Source organism: Cricetulus griseus, chromosome 3 (assembly GCF_003668045.3).
Source record: "Cricetulus griseus strain 17A/GY chromosome 3, alternate assembly CriGri-PICRH-1.0, whole genome shotgun sequence".
Lineage (NCBI taxonomy): Eukaryota > Metazoa > Chordata > Mammalia > Rodentia > Cricetidae > Cricetulus > Cricetulus griseus.
This window is the reverse complement of record NC_048596.1, coordinates 20,878,223-20,899,470: the sequence shown is the minus strand read 5'-3', so window position 1 is coordinate 20,899,470 and position 21,248 is coordinate 20,878,223. Positions and strand designations below refer to the sequence as shown.

Below are 21,248 nucleotides of genomic sequence, written 5' to 3'. Positions count from 1 at the left end.
TCTTAGTGAATTGAAGTCCAACCAGGTCTACATAGTGAGTTCCAGGCCAACCAGGGCTATATGTCGAGACCCTGTCTCAAAAAGAAAAACATTCACATTTTATTTTGAAGCTTTTAAGTTTTAGATTACCATGCTAGCTTTGAAAAGGATGGCTTGGAAAGGGAATTGCATAGACATGGAAGGACCCCTGTAGAAGATTCTGTAGGAATGCAGGGAAGAAATAAAAAGAAAATAAATAGATTTAAGAAATATTTAGCAGGTAACATTTAAAAGGAAAATATTTGGGGTTTTCAGGGAGAAGATGGATTCTAGAAAGATGTAGGGTCAAGGGGTAATGGACTTAATGAATAGATTTTATGGAAAGATTGAGTTGGGGGGGGGAGCTACATCCAGACACGGTGAGTTTGCCTGCAGAACACTGAAGCTGATGTGAGTGTGTGGTGTGGTGGTGGTGGTTGGTGGTGGTAGCTGTGTTATAAACCCAAAGCTCAGGAGATGGGCTTGGGCTAGTGGTGTGGATCAGGAGTCACAGCCATTGAGACTATGGAGTTGTAATCATTGAGATTAGGACGTTATCCTGCAGGTATTTCAAGCCATCACCACTCAGTCTGGGCCCTGTACATACAATGGGATGAACCAGGGTGCCAACATGGAATGTTGTGGGGCATCCATTCATGGATATTGAACAAAGAATCAGCAAGCATGGACCAGAGAAGTAGGAGGCTTGTTACAAAAGTCTGGTACCATGGGAGCCGGGAAAGAAGAGTTTAAGAAGTCAATGGTATCAAATTCTGCAGGAAACATAAGCACTGAAATATACCCACTGGATTTAGCAACACAAGATTGTGGGTGGAGCAACTTTAGTGTGAAGAGTGGGGCAGAAGCTGATGGCCTTAGGAGTGAGTGGTCTGTAGGGACGTGGAGTTTAGTAAATGCACATAATATGAAGAGTAAAAGCAAAAGCCCCAGGAGTTAAAGGCGGTAGAGTTGTAAGTACTGGTGTTTCAGGAATTAGCTCACTGCTGGTTGGAACAGCATCATATTAAGCTCTGTGGAACAGTGACCTCACCCCACTCAATCCTGAGAGAATCTGGGAGGGTGGGTCCTGTGTTGCCTTTGGCATCCAAGTATTGTCTTTGCTCACTGTCCGACCTTAAGGACAGCTCTGCCAATTTGTCATCCTAAAGGTCAGTTCTAGATAACAGATTTTTCTCAGAAGGTGGAATAAAATTTTCCTCTTTGACTCAGTGTGTTCCTCCTCGTCATTGACCCTTTAGGAGTCTCCTAAAGAATTCCATCTCTTTGGCACTCATTTCCTAGTATCGGAATCTGTGCTTCCCTCAGATGTGGTATCCTGAGCTTTTTCTAAGGTGGAGACTCATTTCCTTCCACTGAGAACATGGGTGTAGTTCCAAAAGAAAGCGAGAAGGAGAAATCATTCTTGTCTCTGTTGGCCCTACCACGGGGACTTCCTGGTCTGGCACCCTGCCTACCTGTGTGAGCCTGAGGAAATGAGCACACAGGCAGCCTGACTGTGAGCAGGAAGCCAGAGGTTGAGCTCTCTGTCATTCATGTGGTCTCCATGTTGTCTTTTCATGGCCTTCGGTTTGTTTTTTTTTTTAAAAACAATCACATTTTATTATATAACTCTATGAACAGAAAACGAACAGACATATACTACAAACTTATCTGTACATGTGAACCTACTTTTTAAGCTACAGATACTTATTATAGCTCATACTGACTTCAATTTTACAGTTCATAACTATGTATAACCTTGTTGCATTAAGGACAAATTCTACACAGGATACCCACAGATAGACCACATTAGACATCACTAATACATTCAAAAACTGTACCTTAGTTGTCCTTTGGGTATTAGAGGGACAGACAATTTACCATACTTTGTGGAATAAGCAGAAAATGCATTCTGTGAAACCAACATTTGAAAGATGGGCATGTAATTTGTAGTGTTCATTTATTATTAACAATGGCCAGCCCATTTTCTACTTTATAGAAAAACTGATCTTGTCAGGGTTGGAAAGATGGCTCAGGAGTTAAGAGCACTGGCTGCTCTTGCAGAGGACTTAGGTTAGATTCCCAGCATCCATATGACAGTTCCCTCAGACCATGCTGGGGATGCACTGCTGATTTTATTCCATGCAGTTGGCCCTATTCCCAACATGTTCATATACTCTTTATCTAGAATCCAGTAGTAGTAGGGTACCACTTTCTTAGTCATAGTCTAGATTTAATGAAGTTTCCAAGACACAAGACCAAACACACTTTTTCTTTTTAAGTGTGGGTAAATGTGGTAGAAGACATTCTCGTCTGTTGTATTTGTCTTTTTAGTGTTGCTTTCCGAGGACATTTCTATGGGGTCAGAGTGAACTCAGTTGGGAGAATGCTTGCCTAGTGTGCCCCGGGTTCAGACCTCAGAACTTCCTCAAGTGGGTGTGGTGGCATATGCCTGTCATTCCAGCAAGGAAGGGGGAAGTAGGATGGTTGGAAATCCAGTGCCATCATTGACTAGATAGGGAGGTAAGGCCAGCCCGGCCTAGAGATTCTGTCTCAAAACACAAAACAAAACAATAAAATGACTACCAACAAGAGAGGATACTGCTGTCTCTGAGGTCCAGGGATCTTCCTCTAACTCTTCTTGCCTCCCTTTCATCCAAATGGATACAGAAAATATAATTAGAGAAAATTCTAAGGGGTCCGTAGATTGTCTCTCTGAGTTATCAGTTATATCTATCATATTCTTGACAGGAAGTTGTCTAACCAATTTACAATTGAGCTCTCCTGACCTGAAAGCTCAGGTACTCTGGGCTGAAAGGTGAAGGGTCACATAATGACCTATGATGAAGTTACCACGGACATCTGGAAGCTTGACCATGTCTTACTGGAGGATCATTCCTTTTCTTGACATCGACGGTGCTCAAAGGGACAGTACCACTGTTCCCTCAAAGCTTTGAATCCATTCAAAATAAGAGCTGACAGTTCTTCCTGAGAGTGTAGAAGGCATGACATTGATCTGGAAAGCCTGAATGAGTGGGAGCCACAAGTGGCTGCTTGAATTAATTGGATTGGCCAGTGACTGGCAGGACACTAGAGTGGAGAGTCAGCAAAGCCCACACCAGACCACTAAAGCTCAGCTTCCCATTTACCCATTTCTCGCCTTCCTTGGTCATAGCCACTTGACTCAAACTGGTAGCCCTCTAAACTTTCCTCTTCATTTCAAAGCCTTTGGAGTTTTCAGAAATTTCCATTACAAGTTTTAAATTGTTTAGGTAATTAAAGAAGGAGGAAAGAGAGGGAAAGGGACAAAGGGAGAAATAGGAAGAGAAAAGTATAGAGACTGGGAGCAAGGAAGGTCACAAGTGCTGGACTGTGCAGGAGGAGATATCAGGACTGAGCTCCTCGGATGAGCCTACTTGCACAGCCTTGGCTTGTGTCTCAGAGCTTGGATTTCAGAAGGCTTCCCACCATTCTCACTCTGTAGCCTTGGTTGGCTTAGAACTCGCTATGTAGACCAGGCTGGACTTGAGCTTATAGATTCACCTGCTTTTGCCTTCCCAAGTGCTGGGAATAAAAGTATGTGCCTCCGTGACTCTGGCTTCATTTACATTCCTTTTAATGAAAGATAATTCTAATACATTTCTCATGTTGACATCATGTATGTCCTTTTCTTTAAATTCATGTTCTTTTTCCACTTTTCTTATAGCTGGGTTGATGACTTTAATGACTAACATGTTAGGAAACAAAATATTTGATAGTTTTGAAAACATTTACCCTGATACATCACTTTAATTTTATTTACAGTTTTGTTTACAGTATAATTTTCCACATTAATATTTTGGTGCTGGCTCTGTGTTTGTGCCTCATGGCTAAAAATATGAGGTAATAGGAATGAGAGGATTTACACATGTAAGATATAGAAAACAAGAGCCAACCAGAGCAGCATATTCTGTGTGAGGCAGTCCATGCTGGTTCCACTGTTGCCCAGGTGAGGCATACGTGACCAGAAAGGATTTTCCCAGTGTCTGTCTGTCTGTCTGTGACACTCTCTTTCTCATTCTGTGTGTTCGTGTGTGTGTGTGTGTGTGTGTGTGTGTGTGTGTGTGTGTGTGTTGTGTGTTGGCAAATAACCACAGCTTGTTGACATATGCAGCTGCTTCTGAGAAAGAGTAGCGTCCCAAGAGCGCAATTGTTTGATTTCAGCTGTGGAGAAGACTTGTTCAGTGGAAGCAATGTGCAGAGACCTCAGATTGTTATGCATTTTGGCTTGGACACAGGGAATTCCAGTGTGCAGACTCAGTGACATCACTTTGCCGGAAACAGCCCTACTCCCTGCCAACCCTTCCCCTAAACATGGGGGATTCCGTGCTAATCACAAAGACCTTTTATGTTCAGTGCAATCTGTGGGAAAATGGATTCAGGGGAAGCCAGAAAGGGAGTGGGTGGTATGGTGGGAAGAAGTGAGGGAAGCGGGGGTGGGAAGGAACTCCTTTGCTTTCTTGCTTCCTCCAGAGAACTCCGTTGGCAACTGAGTTTTGCAGCCATTAGCATTTTTGGAGTCAGGCGCAGTCAAATACCATGCCAGTGACAGTGACTGGTTAGGAAGAGCACATCACCCAAGAGTTGTTGAGTGGGCATCCCAGGGTTGGCTGAGCCTGCTTTTCAGTAGACCTTGATTTGCACCCTGCCCCATCCCGGTTGCCTGATTGTCCCTAGATAGGCTCCCCAGCCAGGACTGATCCTCAGAGCATCTGCCAGACGTGGCTAAGATAAATATACTTATTTTCCAACTAAAGAGCTGTGAGCTGAGAAGAAGAATAATCAGCTAATTAGAACTCCAACACAAACCGGTAATTACTTCTCTGAGGGCTATGGTTCAAGAGATCAGTGGGCTTCAACCCTGGAAAAAAGCACTGCACAGTTAGTTACTCAGTTCCTCTCTGTCTCCTTTGCTATCCTCATCCCCACCCCCACCCTTCCTGAATATTCTCTCTGTCTTGTCTCTCTGTCTCAGCTCATTGTCATTTTCCTTTCCTTTCCTATCCTTTTACCTTCTGTCCTTTAACCGACTGATCAAACTCAAGCTCCTAACATTCATTTTCAGCTTCTATTTTCAGTGGAATCTTTGTTGCCTTCATGGAGTGAAACTTCGGCAGGAACATCCCCACCAAGTTAACTGTTTTATCCTTGAACTGAGTGTGGATCGATCGATGGATTGATTGATTGGAGGAATGTGAGGGATATAAACAGAATAAGAACTTCTCAACTGAATGGAACTTGGGAACCAAGAATGGTTGACCCTGAGTGATTTCTATAGGTCTCTAGTGCAGGAAGGCAGAAGATCCAAATCAAATCCCTTTTGTGACATTTATGACTGAGTATGTCCCCAAATATTCTTGCCAACCACAGTCTTTGCCACTAAACTGTAAGCTTCTCATTCTCTGGATCGAAGACGCTGCAATAGTAAAGGGCAGAACATTGGCAGCATTGTCAGCGCAGTCTAGACAGTTCTCCCATCGTTGTTGGTACTAGTCACTTCCATTTCTGGGTGATGTCATGTCCCAAGGAGACAGGGTCTCTCACTGAATCCTGAGCTCACCAATTTAGCAAATTTGCTGGCCAGCAAGCTCCAGAGATCTTGCTGTCTCCGCACATCCCAGCCCAACATGGTGGGGTTACAGATGTGCACCACTGCACTGTGCTTGGCTTTTACATGGGTCCTGGAGATCGAAACCCAGGTCCTCATGCTTTCACAGCAAACACAACGGACTAAACCATCTCCCAGTCCATTAATTAAAGAATTTGAGATGCTGTCATTCCAGATTTAGAAATAGGCCAAGCTGGGGTGGTGATGCACACCTTCAATCTCAGTACTCAAGAGGCAGAGGTAGGTTGGTCTCTGAGGGTTGAAGGGCAGTCTTGTACTACATTGACCCTGTCTCAAAAACAAAAGGCCAAAAGTAAAAATAGGTCAATGATTGATGTTCTAATAAGAGAAAAGCAGAAATTGGTAGTTAGATAGACACTAGAAAAGGGGACATGAAGAGACTAGCAGGAGTCTGAGTGATGCAGCTACAAGCCAAGGAATGCCAAGAGTCTTGAGGGGCTGGAGGGGACGAGCATCTCCTGCAGAGCCTTTGAGTGGACTGTGGCCCTGCCAACACCCCAATATTGGACTCTCCTTAAAATTGTAAGAGCACTTTTATTGTTTTAAGCCACCAAACCTGTGATCATTTGTTGAGGCATCTTAGATAATTTATGGAAGTCTTGTCTCCCTAATAATAGCAGTATATTTTCTTATAGGATTAAGTGGGTTAGTTTGTGGTAGATGCATTATTATTTGGAAGGTTAAAACCTGAATCTGCTCCTCAGAGTTCTTCAGTGTAGGTTATGTTGTTAACTCACTGCATCTTACATAGCAACCTTATGAAGTAGTTGTCACACCACTGCCCATGTTGACACAAGGACCTAGAAGGTCCCTCCGAAGGGCTGCACAGGCAAGTACTAGCCTAAGCATCTTTGTGGAGTCGGTTTCTTGCTGGTGGGTTCTGGTGACTTTAGCTCCGACTCCCCCTGAGGACTCTCTCTTAACAGAGTACAGATGGCGTTAAGAAGACTTCCTGAGCATGGTGTCTATTCCTGGACCTACTTGCCTGACTGTTTTTGGAACAAGCTCAATCTGATAGATACTGGTCTGGCCAAACTTGCCTATGGAGTTGCCCCAAGACCTGACCCATTGAGTAGGCTTATACTGTATCGAAACAAGAAGCAGGGAAATGTTGCCCTGCATCACTACATCCTCATGATGGCCACATCCTCAAGCCCCAAGGACTTCAATGGCCCTTAATGGTACTGTGTGTGTCTCTCAACTGTTGAGCATAAGTCATACAAATTACTCTGGAATAAGTTGTATCTTTCAGAGTAGGGCAATGGCCTCACTGGAACTTCCAAAGCCTTATGAGCAAAGTCCCCTATTACACATCTGACTATGTTTTGCCATTCCTCCTCTTATCACTCTTCCGGCCACACTGTCCTCCTGGCCAGGTACTGTCCTGCCTTGGAGCTATTTGCTATAGAGCTCCAGTTGACTTAAATGTTCTTATCCTCTTGACTCACTCAAGATCATCTCAAAGGCCTTCCATGGTTGCCTCATTCCTCTCTTTGTACCATTTTTTAGCACTTATAATTATGTAGCATCCTCCAAATTTTACCATTTTGTCTTACTTCCAAACTAGAGTATAAGCTCCATGAATCTGGGAAACATTTGTGTTTTGTTCACTACTATAGCACAGAGCCACAGGCAAGTCTCGCCTCATAGTGCGGTGTATTCAATAATTACTGAATAACTAATTGAAAGATTGGACAAACCATAGCCTGCTATCCGACAACTGTAGAACTCTGAAACAGAAGTGGTTTACCTAGAGACAGCACACAAGAACAGACACTTCTGGAGCCAGCAAGTTGGAGCAGCAGGGAAAGGTACCTGCAACCAAGCCTGATGACCTGAATTCAGTCTCTACAATTGACATGGAAGGAGAGAATTGACTTATGCAAGTTTTCCTCTGACCTCCACACACGTGTCATGGCTCCTGTGCACCTAGAAACACACTAAACAAATGCAATTTAAAGTTTTTAAAAATCAATTTAAGAGGGGGAAAGAAAAGTATGGAGAGGAGATTAACTTCCACCTGAGCCTTATGTTGGGGCAACAAAGAAAAAGACCTGAAGAAGAATGGGGAGAATACAATTCCAAGTGAAGGAAATGTCACATTGAAAAAAAAATCTGAGAATCCAAAATTGACTCATTCATTCACCATGGGCTCACAGCTGTGAACAAGCCAGAGAAATAGTTCCTGTCCTCAGGGAGCACATGCTACTGATAGTGCTAGGGTATCAGTCATTAGTGCTAGGGTATCAGTCATTTGATCTTGGACACAGCAGGCAGCAGGAAGTTGCCATAGAGTCTTGGTCAGGAAGAGTCTGGGTTATAGACAATCTCTACAATCATCCCAAGGATGGATTCTGAAGGGAAGGGAACCAGGAAGTGTGGGAGTCCCAGAAAGGCCTTTCTGGATCACATGAGATGGGAGTGTAAAGCCAACGGGGTGGCTGTATCTGAAGAACCTGGCACAAAGCCTCCAAATATGACTGTGGCCTAAGTGTGTGTCCTCTGACGGACAAGAGGAGAGTGGCAGAGACAGTGGGGAGACAGGCTCAGGAAGGAGGGGAAGAGACTACAGCATGCCTCTGAATGCCCATGAGCATTGCACTCCTGGCTGGGAACACAGGCCACCTCAGTGTGTCCCTGTCTCTTGTCAGCACTTGTCCATGGGTGCTGTTTTCTCCCATGACAAGCCAGGATGTGCTCCAGATGTGGCCCCCAGGAAATTGGATGCAATCTCCTCAATTGCCTTTGCCTGAGACTCACCACATCTGTCAACATAAAAAAGCTTTTTATGGGTGGAAAAATGTTTGAAAGAGTATATTTTTGGGAGCATGTAACAGAGATCTTAGGATTTCTCTCTACAGTGTCAGTTTGATAAACTAATTGTGATTTTTCACTTTTATTAAAGTGAAAAATTCTAACAGGATATCTTAAGAATGAAGAATTGAAGTAAGGATTTTTTTTTTCTGTAGCTTATTGGCTTGAAATTAGTTTGTATTTTACTAAAATTTGGGCTTTTTTCAGATCTTTCTGTCAAATGAAGAGTGGAAGTTATTACTTGGTACTTGGCTCTGATGTTAAACAGAAAAACCTGCTCACCTGTCATATGAAAGGGAGGAAGGTGGCAGCTTTGAACTTTACAGTATAATCAACTCAAAGAAAAAAGCAGCACTTTGTGCTTGGATATTTTTGGTAAAATCATTTCTTGAACTTTTAAAAAGTACCATGCTATGGGCTGGGGATGTCGCTCAATTGGTAGAGTGCTTGCCTATCATGTACAAGGCCCTGAGTCTGATCCCCAGAACCATATAAAACTGGTAAATGTCATAAGCTTGTGTGATGGGCGATGTCATTCTCTATATATTTCTCTTATCGGTTGATGAATAAAACACTGGTCAGCCAATGAGACAGGAAGATGGGCAGGACTAGGAGATAAGGAGAATTCTGGGAAGGGTAGGCAGGGGCCTGCCAGAGTCGCAATGCTGCCGGAGAAGTAACACCCTGCCAGGAATTACTGGGTAAGCCCCAGCCTCATAGCAATGCATAGATTGATAGAAATGGGTTAATAATTAAGACAGAGCTAGCCAATAAAATGCCCTAGTCACTGGCCAACAGTTCATAATTAACATAGCATCTGTGTGTTCATTTGGGGCTTTCAAGGAGGGGGGGGCGTGAGGCCCTGCTGGGACAAAGAACCTCTCTTTATACTTGTAAACCAGAAGTTCAAGACATTTTCAGGTACATAGCAAGTTCAAGGCCAGCATGGGTTCTTTGAGCTCTGTCTCAAACAAACAAACAAACAAACAAACAACAAAAACAAAACAAAAAACCCACACACCAATTTATGTTTATGTTTATGTGATGGAAACCTCCTCTTGTTACCCATGAGTCAGTGAGGTGAGGCTTTCTATGCAGAAGATAGTCGATGTGGATTTTCATAATAAACATGACTGTTTTAGTAAAACCGGATCTGAAAGATCTGTAGGCCAAAGGCAAGAGTGACGAAGGTGGTTCCCCATACCCTTTTCCCCTTTTCTCTCTTGGAAATCGAACCCAGAGACTTCCACATGCTGGGCAGGGGTGCCCCTGCAGCCTCTCCTTCCCTTTTCTGCCAGCCTGGACCTCCACATCTAGTACCACTTCCTGTGAAATGTCTGGTTTCCTGCCTGTGATCAGGGCTTTTGAGAAGTCTGCAGAAGACACAGCATTTTCGTTACTCCTCTTGGGGTAATTACATGGAAAACAAACAGTCATATTTTTGGTAGTAAAGATTTTGAAAGTTTCACGTGGAAAATTTATATACTTAAGTTCTTTTGCTTATCTTTAATAAGAAATAAAAATATGGTGAGGGACTCTGATATATTCTAGACGTGTGGATATCATTATAAGAGCCAGGTATATGTGGAAAGCGATTAACAAATATTTGGTCAGGAAAAGGAAAAGCAAAGTTATATAACCTACTACCTTGGAGCTTCTGCAGTTCCTGTGCCTTCTTTCTGGAATGTTCCTATCCCTTCTCATAGCTGGTATTTTCCCATCACCCTGTTCTTAACACAAACATCAGAGACTTTTTCTTGACATATAATCTAACACTATCTACCTCAAGCCCCAACTCTACAGCAATCAATTGACCACATTTCTTGGTTTTAGTTTCTTTTTAGCACTTATAACCTGAAATCATTTATTCACGTAATCTCTTTTTTTTTTCTTTTTTCTTTTTTTGGTTTGTCTGTCTCTCTCGATGAAAGGCTAATTCTAAAGAGTAGAGATCATGTTGATTTCTTTCATTGTAGTAGCTGAGATGCTAAGAATAATGTTTATAATAGATATGGTAGGAAAATGAGTTACCCAAACTGTATTTATGAAAAGGAAATAACTGTATGGGTAGTCAGTCCTTTTACAGCAGCCTCAGGATTGGAAAAATACCATTTAAAATTCTATTACAAGTGACACATAGCTACAAAATGCTACCCATCCACTTTATAACTGATAGACCAGAGTCCATGCTTGATAGCACTGTTTTAATTTCATAACTTTGGAAATGAAGAAGAGGACTGCTCACAGAGATATCCCTCCTGATCCCCAGACTCTAGAATTCTGGCATCAAAGAGACAGTTTTTTCTGCTACAGCATCTGTGCATGGATGTTTTAGCTTCAGTTAGTTAATATCTAGCATTGAGTCAAACTGTAATTTTATGGGAAGATGAGCTCAAGGTTGGTCACTTTAGCATCTCAAAATGACCGAGACTCAGGTTCCCTCCATCTCTCAACTTTGCCATCAGTGTCTGTGACCTCATCCAGGCAGGGCAGTTCCCACTTTTTCACTCTCAAGCAGATGCCAGGTTGTCAGGAGCAGTGATTAGGTATCGACCTACTGTAGAAAGCTTCACTGGTAGAGATGTGTGATCACACAACCTGAGATGCCATCCCTTAGCTTAGGGGGTGGGGCAGGTATCTAAATAAGGTGTATGTTTATTCTGGAAGAGAGGACTGAAGTGCTGTGGGTTTAATTTACTGTTCCTTCTTTGGGAGTAAAAGGTAATGGTATTGCTAACATTTTTGTCCTGAGTTTTGTGCTGTTTGGCCTGATGGATTGAGACTTCTTGAAGACTCTGGGGTTTGAGGCAGACTAAGCACCCACATTATAGTCTTCAAAAAGTTTAGGTTTCTGCTCAAGAGCATAAGGAAGAATTCCTATGTCAGGGCCTAGCCAGCTGCTGCTGACAAAGAGGGGAATCGAGGAAAGGGAGGCTTGGGCCTCTCTCTCACCTCTCTTGTTCTCACTCTGTCATCAGAGAAAGGTAAACTTCTTTGGAGAACCCATCTCCTTTTCAGATAATTCTGTATTAAGTGTTCCCATCCTTCCCCAAAGTCAAAGGAAAAGTTTGCAGATAGTTTGAGAAATTGATTGAAGAAGAGGTCGAGTCTTGATGCAAACTTCCATTTCTGATTCATGTCCTCTCTGTGGTCTATTTAAGTCCAGGTGAATTACCTATGTAATTCTTCTAGTGGAGCTTTTAAAATGTCCTTTATTAGGGTATGATTAAAACCAAAATAGATTACCTAATGGAATGACAGTCTAAAGAGTTCAAAACTCCTCAGTCTTAAGATGACTGCCATCTTACCATATAAAGGTGTTGGGATCCAAAAACTGTGTCAAGCTAGAAAATGTTCTGCAATGGTGGTATTTGATGTTTGATGGTGTACCTATGCTTGATGTCTTTTTTTTTTTTAGAAAATTAAATATTTTATGTGTATGTGTATATTTTAAGGGTGAAGATGTCTATTCTGTCTTCTGTTAGTTGTGACTTGTTTTTATAGATACATCAGGTCCATTAAATAAGGCAGCCATGATGTCTTCCTCGTCCCACCCCTGTGAGGGGCCCAATTTTGCCCATTCTTCCTTCCTTATCACCAGCTTGGCTTAGTCTTCATGGTATACACAAAACCTTTTATTCTTGAATTATTTCCAATTGTTTGGAAGTATCTTGTGATACAGTTAGGCTTCTTATTAATGTCTCTGGTGTTTCTGGATAGCCATCTTAAAACCAGACAAAAAGGCAAGGAAGGTCATTGTTTATAGATTTCTTACTCATGTTTTATTTTTGGTTTTAGATTCTAAGGTGAAGAGATTTTGCTCCAAAAATATCCTGATCATCCTCGGTTTCTCCTCTGTCTTGGCCGTGATAGCTTTGCTTGCTGTGGGATTGACCCAGAACAAACCATTGCCAGAAAATGTTAAGGCAAGTGAAATCACAAATATTTGTAATCAGTCATTATTTTGTTTTATCTTTTAATTTAAAAGGTGGTAAATTTATATATACATTGTAAGTATACCGTTTTACATTTAAGCTGAAAAGACAGTAAATATATCTATAGGGGGCCCACCTCATATGAGTGAGCCAGTGAGCACCTATGTATATATGGGAAATGACATGTGCAGAAGTGAAGTCCTGAAACACGCATTTTGAAGTATATTCATTCTACTGATGAGAAGATGATGACCTATGAGCCTGGAAAGTCAGATGCTCACCCTGCTTCTGAAACCTTTGCCACCCACCCACATCACTTGCTGTGTAGAAAGGCGTGGGTGTTCCATTGGCATCTGTTTGTCACACAAGTTCATCCCAGTTGTGCTGTGTACAGCAGCTGCTTTGTCCGGACAGAAGCTGGCGCTGTCTCATTGATGGTGGTCTCTTGCCTTTTAATGTTTAGTGGCATTGGTTCTCTTGGCAAGACTTCACTCGCAGTTGAAGCCTCATGACATCTTGGTTTTGCTATTTACCAGCTCCAAGAGCAAGTGGGTGCCTTCTTGATCTGACCTTTCTGCATGTTGAGTATTGCATGCAGAGTAGACTCTATATTCTGCATATAAAGGGAAAAGGACTGCTGAGGAGGTCCACTTGAGCTCTGTGTTCCCAGTGTTTGCTGTGGTCAGGGCTGGCTCCTTTACTCGCAGTGGTCTTCAAGTCTATTGTGCTTCTGTGTTGTTATGTTGTTTGGAAAAAGGGAGCCGGGTCTTTGGTATTTATTAAATAAAAGGTAATAGTATCGCAAGAGCAGCTACTGCCATCGAAGTGGATAAGTAAATGTTGCTGCTTCATTTTGTACAAAGATAATTTTACATACAAAAGCTGGCCATTTGTTGAAGTTCCTTACTGATTTCAGTAAGATTTCTATCACATATTGGGAACGAAATGTTGGACAATACAGACAGATGTTCACCACTACAAAGGGACTAGGGACATTGCTACTTTGGAGAGTACTCTCTGATGACATCTCTGAAATGGTTCAAACCTCAGTTGAATGAATAGGGAGTATGAGACAACATTTTTAAAATCTAAAACAAGAAACAAAAATGGAACCATTTTTATTGTGTGGTCGATACATTACAACTTACTAAACTATGTTGAGAAGTTTATTTGTAAAAGCACAGTTGGCCCTCAGAGTCCATGGGTTCCAAGATACCCACCTTGAGTATCAATCTGTGGCTAGCCTCATGGTGTGGACGTGGGAGAGCTGGCCCTGCCCCATGGAACCACAGGCACAGGATCTCCATGACTCTGGGCAACAGCAGGGTATCTGAGAGGAGTTTCCAAGAGGGTCTAGTATTTATGGTGTAGCAGAAGCCAGAGGCCTTGAACCTGAACAAGGACTCATTGCAATGAACATTGGCAAGTAAAGCTGTTTGGGCAAAAGAGGGTCTACTGCATGACACACCACAGTTCCCAATGCTACTATGATAAACAAAAATGTGATGGAGAGGCAGGAGTGGTGATGGAGAGGACTGGAGATGCTGTGACAGCTGTGAGAGAAGGTTGTGATTGATGGAGGGAACAGGTCGTTGTCCAGAAGGGTTGGCAAGCCTTTTTTCTTTCTTTTTTAATTTTAAATTTTTATTTTCTTTTTTGGGGGGTTGCAAGGGTGAATAGTAGATTTGGAAGGACTGGGAAATGAGTGGGATTGGGGTACATGATGTGAAATTCCCAAATAATCAATAAAAAATTATACTTTAAAAAAATCTGTAGCTAGTCAAGCCCTTTACGATACCCAAAGGGTACCATTTGCATAAAACCCATCAAGTTCTGAGATACAATTTTTATATTTTTTAATCATCTCAAGATTTCCCATGAAACCCAATATAATACAATAGTTGTCATGCTGTATTGTTTAGGGAACAATGGCAAGAAGAAACTGTGCAGGTTTAGTATGAACAAATTTTAGGAAATATTTTTGCTCTTCTGTTTGATACTTTGGCTTTGCCATCTGCCATATTTTTTTTCTGCCATTCTCCCTGAGTGCAGAATCTACAGACATGCAGAACTGATTATATTCACTTCTAAAATGACCATATAAAAAAAGGCACTTATTTGACTGTTTGTACCCAGACTCTTTGTTTTCTGCAGGTGAGCTACCCTTGTTTTATTTCTGCTTACCGTGGTTTGGGTTCAGTCTTGCTCATGCCTGGGGCACATAGCACATCAAGAGCACTTTATTGTGTCCATACACTTATTTGGCCAGCTACTACTCGGTTCTAAGCATACTAAAGACAGGGACCGGGTTTCATCTGTCTTTGCATACATTTTATGTGCTCATTCAATTAATAGACAGTCATTGAATGTTTGCCTTGTTTGAGGTTCTGGGAATACACCAGTGAGCAACACTGGAAAAATATATACACTGAGGGGGAAGAAATAACCATTGATCAAATAATCACAGTGTAAGTGTTAGCTCACATCCAGTTCAGAACTCGAATCGAATGGTGATACTATAGAAATTCGCTGACTCAGTAGAGTGAACAGGATCTGCAGAAAAAAACTGCTTCCTTCCTGGACGTAGGGGTGTGTCAATGGAGGTGGCAAACCACCAGCCCAGGACCCTCCAGACATCCTGTTTCCCCTCCGTGTGAATGTTCCAAAAGAAGGTTCAGGAATCTACCCTCCACAGACATCCTAAGGCATTCTCTTGCCACGGAAGTCAGTGAATTACTGAGTATCAGTACTAAGTATGCACTTTTAGATGATCGATCTATGCTTCTAAAAACAAAGACCTCAGTGGAGTGGACACTCAATAGCCATGTCTAATTTTGTTCTTGAGAGAATGCTTTTGTCTCCATGGGTCTAGGTGAGGAAAATGCTTTGAATTTTGCTTTGTCCACCACTCCTGAATCCCCTGGCCATTGGTGTGCCTTTTAGCACGAGCACCCACAATTTGATATGCTAGCTAGCTCTATACCAAACTTCAGACTCGTGTTCAAGATGCCCTTACTGTGCAAAGTAGGCTCAAGGGTCAGGACACTTTATTTCAATCACAGTAACAGTGGGTTTAAACAGGTTCATTCCTTCCTCTAAACCTCATCTTCCCTACATGTCAAGTGAATGGTGGTAACACCTATTTGCAGGATGGATTGGACTTAAATGGAACAAAGCAAGAGATGGCTTGTCAGAACATTGCTGGAAACACGAGCTGTGAGTGGTGGTCCCCTGTGGACACCTCTTTACAGAAGATGGACTGGTGGAAGCCCCTTCCCCCTTAGGGCCTCGGGGGTTTCTGAGGCAGCACTCTGCAGGGATTCTCACTGCTGGTGAAGGCTGGTGCACTTCCCCAGATCTGCTTTTCCACAGCAGACTAAAATGGTGCTCTGGAATTGGCATTTGTGATTCTATCTTTTTATGGAGAGTTTAAAAGAATTTGCTTTGGCTTGCACTCCTAAAGGCTCGTTGTAAAATACCTGTTATTATTTCTTACTTTAATGTAATTTAACATTATCCAGGTTTAAAGCCGGCACACGGAAATTGATGGGGATGATTGGTGCACAAACAATGTAATCGCCAACCATAAAACAGTTCGCATAGTACATGTTGTATTAGGCATGTTTTACCACAGGTTTAAAGACAACAACAAAATAAGCGTTCCTATTCAAGAACTAATAACTCTAACTAAAGAAAAAGGAAAAGAATAATTTCTAGATGTTTATCAGCTCTGCTGGAGTCTCTGTGACTAGCTTAGCCTGTTTATAGGGATTAGAAACACATTGTAAAAGATAAGCTTTGTTTATAAACCCAGGCTCCCTGAGCCAGACCAACAGGGCTGCTGAAGTTAAAGACCTTTAAAGGGGGTAGGGGGAGGGTTTAAAGAGACAGTATTTCTAAAGGGGCCCTGTGAAGCTGTCTTGGTAGCTGGAGTCACAGTTCCTTTTGAACTGCTCTAACAGACTACCACAAAAGTGTAATTTGTAAAGACTAGACATTCACTTTCTCCAACTTCTGGAGAGTGGGAAGTCCAAGGTTCATGAAGTTGTGTACTTCAAGTCTAGCAAGTACGAATCTCTGTTTCCAAAATGATATCCTGGATTCTGCATTATCAGCAGGGGAACACCACTCCTCTTCATATGGCATTGGCTAGGAAAAAGACAGTCTGCTTCCCAAAGCCCGCTTCATTGGCTCACAGATTTACTCACCAAAGCAGCATTTTCTTGTCCCACAGGCACGCAGGCAGCGCGCACTCTCATCAGGCCCCACCTCCCGGTGTACTCACCTGGGAGTCAATTCCCGGCACATCACACTGGAGAGGAAACCATGAAGCCACAGCAGCGGGGCAGTGAGGTTTGGGGTAGAGTGTGTAAAGCAGCCCCAGTGTCCTTGCTTTCTAGCATGAGGCTGTAGGTGGCTTAGAGCAAGGTCGTTTGCACAGAAAGATCACTATCCTCAGGAAAATGCACGTTTAAAAAGACTGGAAGGAAGCAAAGATTTGGTAATAAAGTGATAATAAAAGCATCTAGGAATTTTAAATGCCTTTCCCCTAGTTTTTTTTAGGTGATGTTTAATGGATCCTTGGTACTCTTAAAATGGAAAATACTATTGAAACAATAATAATAAAATAATGATAATAATAATGGAATTCCCAGATTTCTTCCTCACCATTGGAATCTTAATCTTTTCTTTAATATAAAAGTCATACTCAGGAATTTTTTGTTTTGGTTTGTTTTTTTCCCTCATGTTATGGTCAAATTTTCCTAAAGTATTCACTAGCTAATGGGATGGTGCGTCCAGGAGGGAGTGAGAAGGTACATTCCCTGAACTTGTGGCAAGGTTGATTTGCTGAGATCCTGTGGCCCTGTGCTTCCTGGAACATACTCTGGAGAATGCTGTGGTGGTGCACAGACATGAGGTAGGGGTGATCTGGTCTCCCGGGGGACACTGCAACCACAAGAGATAACCCCCCCCCCCCCGAATGTGTAGACTGACCACATGGACTGTCCAGCTTTAGCTGTTCTCAGAATGCCAACTGTTCTATGAAACAATTTAGACGCAACCTAACCCAGCCCTCAGTGGGCATGGTTCACAGGTTAGCCTTCAGTGCTGTGCACATCCTTGTGGAATGCCCAGGGTCACCGTCTTAAATACTTGTGAATGTACTAATGTTTTCATCTCTCCACTGTCTCACTGCATAGGGCCTTAGAGAAACAGGCCGACAGAAGCAAGGCCAGTTCCTTGGCTCTCCTGGAAGGGAGGCTTTCGTGATAACAAAAATAGAAAGACTATGATGTCCTGGTTCCATATAAAGGCTGCTTGCTGCTGTCGCACTAGCTTTTATCATACACCATCGTGGCTGGAACATGGGAAGAATTCAGGGGCCATGCTGGGGAGCAATGGAATTTTTTATTGTATAACTGGAGAGCCTTTTCTCAAATCCTGGGAGGTTTCCTGGGGTCTAAAGGCCCCAGAACCCAGTCAGAAACCCCCCAGCCCCGCCCACCGTGATCACTTAACTAAGCCAGTTCTTGGATTCCCATGACCCAGAGGAGCCTGCCCTATTTCCTTCTTGGTTATGCTTAGAGCAAGTATACAGATACTACTTTTTTGATCACAAAGAGCTAATAATCAAAGAAACCCCCCACTGTGCACAAGGAGGCAGAAAACACTGAGGAGATGGGGAGGGGGGTGTCAAAAATCTTCAGGAGGTCTGTACAGTGGTACCTCACAGTGAAATGGAATGACTCGAGGTATCCAAGAGTCTCTTCCTTTAGCTATTCCTAGTGGCACGGGGAGGTCTCTTACATACTCTCTCCTGTCTTTTTTGCCCGTAAGCTCTTGGGTAGTAATGAATGAGACAATATGGACTTACATAATATAAATGCATATTACAAATATATATATATATTTCAAGTGGAAGACCACATTTTGAACTGCACAGCTCAAATGGCACCATTTCTCTGCTTTTCTTCTCTTGCTTCCCCATTAGAGATGAGTAAAACCTACATGTTCTAGGCCTGGGAAAATGGCTCTAGTTTATGCACTTGCTAGCAAGCAGGAGGACCAGAGTTCCAATCCCAGAACCACATAAATGTTGGAGGGCATGGCAACCTGTCTATAGTCCCACCATTCAGAATGTGGAGATAGGGGATCCTCATAGCAAACTGGTCAGACAGACTGGCTGTATTGGTAATCCTGCCTCAGTGAACAAGGGGAGAGCAACTAAGGAAGACTCCTGGTGTCATCCTTGGGCCTCCACATGTACTTACACATATGTGCCAACATGTACATGAACATACATACTCACGGAACACCACTTATACATAGTTATGTAAGAAAACAAACTCTATGTGCCGCCATGTTATTCTCACAAATCCCATGGCAGACATCACTAATCAACATCAGATCTATCCCCAACTTAGAAGTATAATAAAAATTGAATATCAGTTTATCAAAATGGACACTTGACTGCCTACACCAGGGGAGAGAGAGCTAAAACAATATATGTAAGCTTTTATTCCATGAACACGGAATGCACAAGAATGTTCAAGGCAGCTATATTCCTAATAGTCTCAATTATGAATAATCCAAATGTCCATCAACATTAGAATGAATAAAAACATAGTGTAGGCGTACCCTACAAAAAAATGGGAAAGCATGAACAAAGGACACAGTTTGGATGCATTTTACGGTGTAGAGCAAAAGAGATTGCACCTAGTGGGCATGCCATGTGATTTCCCTTTGTTACAGTTCACAACAGGCAAAAGTCATTTGTGGTGACAAACGTCAAAACAGTGATTGCGCTTGGGGAAAATGACTAAGAGGAGTGTTAGGAAGTCTGCTGGGGCTAGCAAACACTCTGAATCTTGATTTTGCTGATGTCAGATGAGTGTGCGCTGTGCGGAAGTTCACTGGGTCCATGCTCGCATCTGCATGCCATGCCAGTTGTCCTACGGGTTGTCTTTAGGACGGAGAACCTCCCTGAAGCCTGGCACTCAGCCTTTGCTCCATGCTCCACGGCTAAGGCATTGATTCTGAGTCTGATTCAAACTAGATTGTTTAACCTCCTGGTAGTTTGTTATCTATACAGAAAGAATAAAAATAGCCCCTACCCCCTGGCATTGTTCTGAGTTCAAATAAGATAATTCATATCTACAGTGCTTCACAGGATCCCTGCTTGGTACGTCATCCACACACTCATGAAACCCAGTGTGGGGACTTTACGCTTCCCCTTTTCTCCTCCAACCACCAAGCACATCTTCACACTGCCGTTTCCTCTTGTTTTCTGTGTGTCAGGAACACGTGCGCAGGGGCACACCTACACATGTGTGCATTTGCATGTGGAGGCCAGAAGGCAACCTCAGGTGTCATTCCTCCCAGGTACCATCTACCTTATTCTTTGAACAGAGGCCTCTCTGGGGCCCAGGCATTGCTGATTAGGCCAGGCTAGCCGGCCAGTGAGCCTCAGACCCAGCCCTCTGCCTCCTTCCACAGCGTTGGGATCACAAGCACACACCACCAGGCCTGCTTCTCATGGGTGTGCTGGGGCTCGGAGGGCTTTATTGCCTGAGCTTCTTTCCTGTGCTCCCCTCCTCCTGATTCCATTTATTCCTGTGACCTCCTCTTCCTTTTTGCAAACAAGTTTATATGTCTTAAAATACATGGAATACAACTACACATGCTTGTTTTTGTTTGTTTGTTTTTGAGACCGGGTTTCTCTGTATTGTTTTGGAGCCCGTCCTGGCACTCGCTCTATAGACCAGGCTGGCCTCGAATTCACAGAGATCTGCCTGACTCTGTCTCCTGAATGCTGAGATTAAAGCCACCTTTGCCTGGCTCACAGTTATTTTCTGAATAATAATAATAATAATAAAGCAAGCACACTTGGCATTTCTCTCTCTTAAAATACAATTCCAGACTCACTGAACCTGAATCAGATGAACATATTTGTTATATCTATGTGGCCTCCATGGGTTAACTCAGTGGTTTGCAGGCTTGTCTGCACACCAGGCTCCCATACGATCTTGACCAAACCACTTTGAAACCAGTACCTAAGGTGGGACTGGACCTCAGCCTCTGGAGCTCCCAGGGTGTGGACAAGTTTGAGGAGCACTGGATCCACTTTCTGATCCTTCCACAGTGTCTCAGCTGTTCCAGCACCAGAATGACCAAGCATTTTCTAAATAACCCCCGCAGGGCCCAAATGTTTGTAAGGTGCAGCCAGCATTAGGAGTCCTTATCTAAAGGAATGGTACATTGGCAATCCTTGGGATTGGGGTGACTCTAGTCCCCAGCACCAAATGTTCCCCCTCGGCTAGAGTACTTTCTCTTCATGGTTTGACCATTTCTGTCCCTGTCTATTTCCTTTGCAAGCTAACTATGGAGAAGCCTGTGTCATGCTGATAAGCGTTTTAAATGTGCTTCACCCTCAGTACGGGATTGTGCTGGACGCGGGGTCCTCTCACACCAACTTGTACATCTACAAGTGGCCGGCTGAAAAGGAGAATGACACAGGAGTGGTGTACCAGTTGGAAGAATGTCAAGTGAAAGGTATGAGGGAGGCCGGGGAAGTGGGGAGAATGGGACACGAGAGCAGGGGAGGCACCGACGCTACACAAGAGCAGAAGGAGCCAGCACAGAGCCACGGGAGGAGCACAGTGGAGCTCTCGCTGGTGTTTTATTGTCACTATATAAACTGTGACATTGAGCCAGGCCTAGGAGCACAGGCTGGTGAGCAGGAGGCTCACAGCTTCTGGTCAGCCTGGACCACAGGGTGGGGGTACATGGCCAGTCTGGACAGTGTAGAGGAC

At 43.2% G+C, this 21,248-nt stretch overlaps 1 protein-coding gene across 1 annotated transcript in view; it reads left to right on the top strand.

Annotated features, from left to right (window-relative positions):
• Positions 1-12,033: 12,033 nt before the first annotated feature.
• The window catches only part of Entpd1 (ectonucleoside triphosphate diphosphohydrolase 1), a 28,531-nt gene continuing 19,316 nt past the window's right edge, over positions 12,034-21,248 (top strand). Inside the window, exons 1-3 of the mRNA XM_035441565.1 lie at positions 12,034-12,058; positions 12,221-12,426; positions 20,871-20,988. Coding sequence (XP_035297456.1) covers positions 12,034-12,058; positions 12,221-12,426; positions 20,871-20,988 — 349 coding nt within the window. The remainder of the gene's footprint in view (positions 12,059-12,220; positions 12,427-20,870; positions 20,989-21,248) is intronic.